Source organism: Perca fluviatilis, chromosome 18, assembly GCF_010015445.1.
Source record: "Perca fluviatilis chromosome 18, GENO_Pfluv_1.0, whole genome shotgun sequence".
Classification (NCBI taxonomy): domain Eukaryota; kingdom Metazoa; phylum Chordata; class Actinopteri; order Perciformes; family Percidae; genus Perca; species Perca fluviatilis.
This window is the reverse complement of record NC_053129.1, coordinates 7,997,066-8,006,273: the sequence shown is the minus strand read 5'-3', so window position 1 is coordinate 8,006,273 and position 9,208 is coordinate 7,997,066. Positions and strand designations below refer to the sequence as shown.

The 9,208-nt window shown below is 40.2% G+C and overlaps 1 protein-coding gene across 1 annotated transcript in view; it reads right to left on the bottom strand.

Annotated features, from left to right (window-relative positions):
- Nucleotides 1–1,368: 1,368 nt before the first annotated feature.
- The window catches only part of ptchd4 (patched domain containing 4), a 98,945-nt gene continuing 91,105 nt past the window's right edge, over nt 1,369–9,208 (bottom strand). Inside the window, exon 3 of the mRNA XM_039781972.1 lies at nt 1,369–6,833. Coding sequence (XP_039637906.1) covers nt 5,158–6,833 — 1,676 coding nt within the window. The 3' untranslated portion in view covers nt 1,369–5,157. The remainder of the gene's footprint in view (nt 6,834–9,208) is intronic.

Sequence of the window (9,208 nt, the reverse complement as noted above, 5' to 3'; positions counted from 1 at the left end):
AACATTGACTTTTAAAATACCACCAAAGATTTTGGCAGACTTTTTTCTATTTTAATTCGGTTTTTGCTTTTTGATGAGCATGCATTGTACTTATTAGGAGGCAACTTCACCTAATATACCAATTGATGCCCATTTGTCATATGGATATTTAGCTGTAATGTATCACATACAGTACAATTTAGTTATGGTATCGCCATAGAAGATAAAGAGGGGCTACACACAAACACACCATATAGTAGGAGCTTACAGAATGGATCCAATGAAACTGAAGAGGTATGGTCACCATTATCTGTTTTTTGAAAATAAATGCTGCATTTATGGTTGGTTAGTTTTTACATGATTATAAAGCAAGTGAATAAATGTGACTCAAACAACCAAATTGTACTACAAATGTACAGGCGTCAAACTACATTTGTACACAGTGATGTACTCAGATGGAAATATGCAACAACAAAAAAACATACAAAGCTTAGCTTTTTATAGCAAAAGCATGTCAACTTAAAGAGCATCTGGTACCTTCATCAAATTTAGTTATAAAGCATACCAGGCCAGTTTACCTTTTAAAGAATAAGGCTGGCAATGTTTTGTATCTATCGGTCAACAAATCCAATGAAAAGACCAAAACCACCAATGTGCCATAGAGCTCCATTGCTCAGTAGCAAACCAAATGCATATTAATATGAAGCTGAAAATAGTTCTACATTTCCTAGTCCTATTTGAGTAGCATGTGTTAACTACTACAGTGTAACCAATGGTAACCAAGCTTTTGTGGGCTTGGGATTCTACAGATCGAGTAGGTAATGTGATAGGTAAGTTGGAAAGTATTGGGAGACGGACTAACACATTTTTGGTTTTGGTCTTTTTAGGAGATTTGTTGGTAAAAGGAAAACAATTTGAATAATGCCAAGCTCATACTTTAAGCTGGACTTTTCTCAAAAGACGACCGAAGACACTATAAAGTGTTGTAAATATCAATATCACATGCTGTTTCAGTGACCCATTGGTAAGATTCTGTGTGTTGCCTTAGAATAATATGTTCTAATAATATCTAATAATGCTATTTAAATACACAGGCGCCTAATTAGACGGCATTCAGCATTGGGAATGATGCTAATAGTAAGAAAGCTTAAAAGTGGTTAATGTAGCTAGGTAACAGCAATAGCTTTCTAGGCAGCAATGACAGTATATTTAAGAATGATGAAATGAATGAATGTTTTTCTTAAATCTGAGGGCCAAGTAGAGAATATAAAAGGAGTCAAAACACACAAACAAACAAGAAAATGGTGGCCACCGTTTCCCATATAAAAACGTGAATCATCAACAAACATTGACACTGCAGTGTGCAAGGAATAAGATCTAGTATACTGGTAACATTCCACTGTTTATTACTGGCCTACTGTGTTTAACTTTTTCCCTTTTTATTCTTTTTTTTAAGAAAATTCAGTCATTAAAAATCTTTCTATAGTATATTTTTTCTTAGCAAATATATAAAAAGTAATTTACAGTTATTTTACACAAGAATATCCTCTGGCTTTTGTTTTGGAACAGATATGACTAAATGTGTTCTTTTGCAGCATGGTGTTACAGAATATGTATTGAAACAACAAACATAGGTCACTACAACGTAGCAAAAATAAAAATAAAAATACGTAGACTTCATACAGAAAAATTAAATACATGCATACATACAGTACAGTGCCATGCAAACAGTTCATTTTGGGAAGTAAATTATTTAAGATTTCTTTCCCGTGTTTCAAACATTTCATGCCTTCCTGCTATACATACATGACATGGCTTATTCATAATGTGACGTTCACTGCAGCTGCTGCAGGAAAGTAGCCAAAAACTCCTCCCTTCTAAGTAGGGCAATGTTTGGTTGATGAAATCTATAAGGTTCTTATCATATGACATTACTTTCTCCACAAATCCACAAAAGCAGGGAATGTGTTTGTGGTAAAGTATGACAGGTAAACTATGATTCTTTTACACATTTGCATCTTATTTGTTTACTGATATGAGTTTAGAAAAGAAGTGGGTTTAATCTTCCCTCACGCACTTCTTTGTCAAACACATATATCTAACTGACGTTTGGTCCAATATCAACATTCTAATCTACCCCCAGCTGCCTGTTTAGCTGTCCTCTGTGAGAGCCATTCACTTCCTCAGTGGCACCACAAAGAAGCAAGACAGCAGTGTCCCCTCAATGACAATCCTGTAACAAGGTATTGACTGATCTGCAATCAGCCACATCTGCTCTCTCATATGGGGCCTCTCTATCACATGCAACCAGCTAAGATCTGCCTGCAAGAGGTCAGCGTGAGATTGGTATCTGTCAGAGCTGCTGACCTTGACCGTGTTTGTTTTGGGACTGCAACAGAGATTCTTATCAGGTCTTGGCACACATGGATAATACTGTTTACTCTCTGGGGAGACAGCAGCCATTTTAGACTTCAAGTCTGAATTTTGAAGAAGGGTATTGTGGAATGCAGAGTATTTTTTGATGGGATGTTATTTGAAGTATTAGGGCAAAAATAGACTAATTTACTACATGGACAAAACCAGCTTCAGGCCTATAGGTGGCAGTAGTGGTCAGCACCTTCACTTTTGCAATCTTCCCAATAGAGAGCCACTTTCAGGCTAGACTAGGCACTCGCATTCATAATTCAATAGAATCTCTCATTAAGGGTGGCTTACCCTGGTATTCTTACCCTAACCATTCTCACTCCTCATGCCTAAACCAATCTAACCAACAAAGGCAAATAGTACTAGCCAATCAGAGGCAGAGTAGGACAGGCCATGCCTTCGCCGTCTTAGGAAATTCAAATTTGCTTCATGGGGTTTACTGTCCAAAAAGTAAAATATTTGATTTGTTAACATTTAAATAACTGTCGTGGCCAGGATAGTTCAGTTGGTCTTTTCTAAAGAATTATCTTTAAAAAACTGTCAAAACTATGACATTTTTCTGTCATGGCCTTGCACACATTATACATAATCATAACTATTTCTTCCTTATATAGTATCTGTCATATCTAGTCTCTCAAGCTGTTTAATTTAACCCTGGATGGTCATAGGCTTGGGGTAATGGTGTTCAATAAAGCAGCTTTTTTTTGGTTAAGTGGGGGCCTTGGAACATGCTGAAAAACACATCTTGACAAATGATCACCTCAAAAAGTTAGCATGTATTAGCAAGCAATTGCTTATTTACACATCCGGCAGATACAGAGCAACATTAGCAATCACTTGGCGTTGTGTTTCTGAAAGCCTGACCAATGTAAGTCCAATATACACTTCTTTAAGCTCTGTTTTGGTCTCCACCGACTCCTGAGGGATGTGGCTCTTTAGCCTCTAAATGCTCCACTGTGTCCACCAACTTTGTCTGTCTGCTGTTTGTTGCTGGGACGATAGCGAAGAGAGGGCATATCAAAGCTTTTTCCCAGGAAAAAGCTGCCTGCTACTGGAAACACGGTTGATGAGAGTAGGGAGACTGAACCATACAGTTAGGTTGCTGGCCACAAAATAATGAGCTAAAAGATGCTAAAATGCTCTGCAGTTGGGTAATAATTCTCTGTGACCTGGTCAATATGATCGACACCTTTATCTACACTTTGTCTTTTGATCCATTGTCAACATAAAAATATTGATAAGTGCAGCTTTAAAGGCTGGTAAAAACACAAATATTAAATAAACAGTGATTATGCATTTTTCTTTTAAAACGTACTAACCATGTCTAAACAAATGGAGTGAACGAATACAACAGGTTATCTTGTACGGCTGGATTTATATTAATTTGTTTTATTACAAATGGCAATAATTTTGAATGCAGTTTTCTTACTTCTGGAACAAAACCCGGAGGTTCTATTTTCACTTCGGCAATTAAAACTATTCAGACACAGTGTACTTAACAAAAGGTGCCTCACTGCTTCATTTAAAACCTGCTTCACAATCTGCTCAACAAACCTCAACAACATTAAATAGCAATAATTTAAATTAGCTTGAATAATTCATGATTAATGGTTGATTTATATGAAAGTTCAAACTTACTGAGCCTTTTGTTGTTGTTATAGAACTGTCAAACAAACAAAAAATATGTACACTATTTGGCACCACTGCTAGCTTGAATCACATTCAGACCTTCCAATTACCAGTGCCATGCCAGTAAGCTTTTGTAAGTGGATCACAAAGACACTCATACTCTCACAGAAACTATCCATTGTTATCAACCTGCTAGAAAATTAAATATTTCAAACCTTTGAAACACTCTTCACTTTTGGTTTTACTGGTCTGGTGCAAAAGCAGTTACTTAAGTCATACTCAGGCTTACTGCATTTTCGAATACTGCTGCACAACAGTCACTTATCACTTCCTCTTCATAGCTGCAGCCCACTGCAGTTCCTTTTGCCATTGCGTACAACCTTATATGATCTCTGGAATAAAGCAGAAATATGGGTCTCCTGCTAATATATAAACCTCAACAGTTCTATTCTCACAATGCAATGTGCAAGATAATTCTTCATAATGGACACAGTGTATGCCATCTGCCAAGTTCAGCTGTTCAGCTATTTTTAATGTCACAGAAAAAGTTGCGGTGTGCTTTCCACGGTTTCTCTCTTTCCACAGAATTTGGTATTGGTAAGTTTCTGCTATCCAGGTGTGAGTAAGATGTGTACACTTTTGTATGATCACACTAACTACTTTCACCAACTTGAATGTCCTTGGCTTAACAGACTGCTATGATCCTCACTCACCTCTTTTGAGATATGGGCTAAGGGAGATGAAAATAAAATTGCTAATATTTAAATGGACTAACACAGTGTTTGTTTAGAATTTACTTACAGATTTAGCAAGCATAAGTTCTGGGAACTAACTTGTTTTCATAAACCTAATAGTTGGGAAAGAGGTTTAGAACCGTGAGCTTATTGCAGTTTGTGCAAATGAGATACACTGTCCAGACTGTCAAGGACTGAAAGACTGACCAGTGGGGCTGCGCTCTACTCTGGCCGGCCTAGCTGCTATTGGTTGGGAATGACCAGTTCCCACTCCTCAGGGGACATTTGACTCCCCTGCACCTCAAGAGGCAACTCACCATTGGAGAATACCTCTAATCCACCAATAACTGACGGATAACCACTCATACTCATTGCTAAAATTACAAACTACTCAGACATTTGTCACATGATCAGGATTCTCCCTGACTTCGATGCACTCTATCTCTTCCCTTTCTCTTTCCCTCTCCCGCTCCCTCTCCCTCTCCCGCTCTTTGCGCTTTGCCCGTTTCTTTTTCTTGTGTCTCTTTTTGGATGGCGGGAAGAAGGTCAGGAAGACAGGCAGGATGACAAAACAGTGCAGCACGGTGCAGCCTGCGGTGAGGAGGGAGCACTTGAACAGTGTATAGGTCAGATTGGAAGGCACAAACACCAGGGGCATGATCCCGATCACAAAACAGGATGCGTTCTGCAGGATGGCTGCCCCGTGCTCCTCCAGTGCCAACTTGATGCACTGCGTCCTAGTGTGCTCGGTGGCTAGCACAAAAGTGTACAGGTGTGGCGCACAGTGATCCATGGCGAAGTTGAGGGTATAAATAAGGCACAGGATTGAGATGCTGTCCATGCCAACGTTCCAGAGGGTCATCAAACCCAAGACGCCCAGCTCCACGGACGTTACCGTGAGGATGAGCCAGAAGTTCCCCAAGGGATTGATGACCAGGAAGAAAGTGAGGATGAGGATTGTGAGCACGCTGAAGCCTGAGGTCAGGATGGGTGAGATGACGGAGGAGCTGTAGCGGTCCATGAACACAAACGTAGGATTGAAGGCAATGAACTTGATGCTGTTGATCAGCATCAACGGACGAAGCTTTTCCAGAAGCTCCACCACCTCTTCCCGCTTCTTCTCTGTCGTCCGTGCCACCAAGTACATCCGTGAGGCAATAATGTCGTACTCATCGGTCTCACGGTTCTTGGAGAATATGATGTCCTCAGTGAAGTGCTGGTATTCCGGGCTGCGCAGGAAGGAGCCCTTCAGGATGGTGATAAAGTCGCTCTTGGTTGAAGCACTCACATTCACCACCCGCAGGTAGTGGAAAAAGTTGTCCATCCAAGAGATCTTGTTGAAGCCATGACTTAGAGTCTTCAGGTGCTCCTGCACCGTGGAGTTCCAGTACTCAATGGGCTCGTAAATGTAAAACCCAATCACGGGACTGTAGTTACTGAAGTATTTCTGCTGGGTCAGTGCATACGAAACACTGGGAGAGTTACTAGCCAGCAGGTTCACAATGTTTGATCCATCACTGATTTGTAAACATCCCATGAATGAGAAAGAGGCATAGATGAGATATAGAATGACCACAAAGGGTTTGACATAGGTGTTGGTAATCCATTCTGTGTAGTGCTCACGCAGGAAGTGCTGGATGAAGTGATTCTGGTAGGGGACGCTGTCGTGGTGCGTGGACAAGTCATGGCCGTCACTCATCATGGTTTTAAACCATGTGGGCTGGCGGTCCAGGTACTCCACGGAGGGGATTTTACAACAGAAAACACTGTGGTAGCGGTTCTGCTCCAGCTGTCCGGCAAAGACCAGGCACGAGCCGTAGAAAGAGAAAACGTAGAAGTAGTTGACCAGGATGGCAACGCACATGCTCTGACAGAAAATTTTAACTGACTCGATGTTGGTAAAAGGGCTAGCTCCCATGCCAAAGGTGATGATGTAGAGTGAGCTGGTCATGGTGTAGCACACCATCACATCAGCAAAAGCGTCCGCCACGCGCTCCTTGAAGGGGAGATTTTCCCTTGTTCTCCTCCAGCCTGCTAGCAGCTCGAACACCCCTTTGGTTCCATGGCCTAGTAGAAAAGAGAGAGAACTCAGTAAGAATTATGTTTGCACTGATGTATTACCACTGTGTTCATCAAAAAATGACATGGCCTGGAAAATTCTTCTATTTGCATGATATAATCATTCCTAGGAAGTGAAATGGTCCATGTCACAGAAGGATTTCAGAAGCAACGTTTTTTTGTACCACTGAGTAATATCAATTTAGATTCCTAAAAACTAAATGTATGTAGATGCAGATTGAACTGAACTGCCACACTATATTCGAATTACAAAAACACAATTTTATCAAGCAGCATCAACACAGGATATACAAAATATTATTGTGTAAACAAGCACTAAAGGGAAATCCCACTGCTTTAAAACGAATATAATTTAGGTGCTCCGCTAGCTGGGTTGGTCTGGCTGGTGGTGGTTGGTTCAGGCACATACCCACAATGTCCCCAGTTAGATTTCAGCTGGGGACCTTTGTTGCATGTCATACCCCTCTCTCTCTTCAAGTTTTGTTTGCATCACTACTATCATCTATTCAATAGAGGCAAAAATCCCCCCCAAAATCTCCTTTTACTGTATATGTCAACAGTTCCTTAAATTATCCTCTGCAAGAAGCACTACTTGATACATAAGAACCACTACTTGATACATAAGAACCACTACTTGATACATGAGCCAAAGCGATCTTCAAAAGCTGACCATGAAAAGCAGGAAACCACAGTCTTCCAGCATCATGACATAAAATTAAAAATAAACAAATACAAATTTGGTTTGATTCCTCTAATAGAGACATGGGCTTTTACTTTTCTCTTCATATCTGAGTCCTCTCTACCATGCATTCGTAAGCAGCTTCCAAATCTATCTGCAGCAGGCCCATTCATGAGTCAAATCTGTAGGATTTTCACCAGTTGAAAATATAGACATGAACACACAACGTTCAAAGGCATATGCTCAATAGTGCAAAATCTCCCACACAGAAACACTCGCCCACCCACGCACACTGTTCATTTGTTTGTAAAATGCCGGAGCTGCATTTATGATGAGGGGAAAACTGCTGCAAGGGAATGTGCTATACATTTCTGAACACTAGAATCAGTTTAATGGTCCTCTACCATGTAAATATTTCAGAACAAGTGAACACAGGATTTAGGCCATGCATATGTTTCTCAGCCAAAAACAGCTTTAACATATTATTTTCAAATCTAGCGGGTGGACAAGGCAGTGAGAGTGATTGCTACCCTTGACAGCATTGTAAATTCCCCCTTGTCTGATACATAGGAAAGAAGTAAATTAACTATAAAGGATTAGGCATTTGTAATGAGTTGGCTAGATGGCTTTTCCTGCTTTTAGTTTTATTAAGCTGTGCTGCGAGTCAATTAGTTAGTGTCAGTTGGTTTAGAGGGTGTGGAGAGAAAGGAAATTTATGCCCAAGGTTTTTCCAACATAACATCTGTCATGGGGTTGGAACCAAATGCAGATAGTAGAGGAGGCAGCATAATGAATTCAGTGGATTATTGAAGAAACAAGTGTGGATAGTCTTTCAGGCATCAATAGTCCAAGTGAGGCAGTAGATCTGATAGGCAGGTAAGAGGCAGACAGGTAACAGATCGCAGCAAGAAACCACATTGCAACAATGATAAACCGACAAGGGGACAAAAGAAGTGGACCAGTATATGTGGGGAGTGGCTGACGAGTAGGGATGGGTATCGAGAACTCGTACTAACCTGGTACCGGTTCTGGACTGGACAGTACCGAAATATCGATAACCTCCTGGACAAACAATCATGCTATAGGTTTTTGTGTAGCGCTGCTGGGCACCCGCTGGGGCTAAGCATCTAAGAATGTTTTCTAAACTAAAATGTGTTAGGTTACACAACACAAAAAGTAGCTAACTCCTTTGAGGAATTACTCAGAGCATATGTAAGTATAATGTAAGTGGTAGAGAGAGAGAGAAAAAAAGACAAAGAACGTGTGTGTGACGGTATGAAGTTAGCAGTTAGCTGTGAACGTAGGGGGGGGGGGGGGTGTGTTTTTTTTTTTTTTTTTTGTTTTTTTTTTTTTGTTGTTGTGGTTGTTGGTTTGTTATGGGTTTTGTGGTTTGTGTTGTTTTTTTTGGTTTGTTTTTGGGCTTTTGGGTTTTTTTGGTGGGTTTTTGTTTTTTTTTTTTTTTTTTTTTTTTTTTTTTTTTGTTTCCTTTTTCTGTTTGTGGGTGGGGGGGGTTCTGACAACCAGATAAACAATGTTTTTTATTGCTTATAGTTGTTAGAACAGACCTTTGCCCACCGCCCGCTCTGTTTGTTGGAAGCAACCAACCTACGTTTCGTTACATACAGTATGTGCCTGCACATTGTGTCAATGACTATACAATTGAATTTGTAGCAATTGCTCCTTC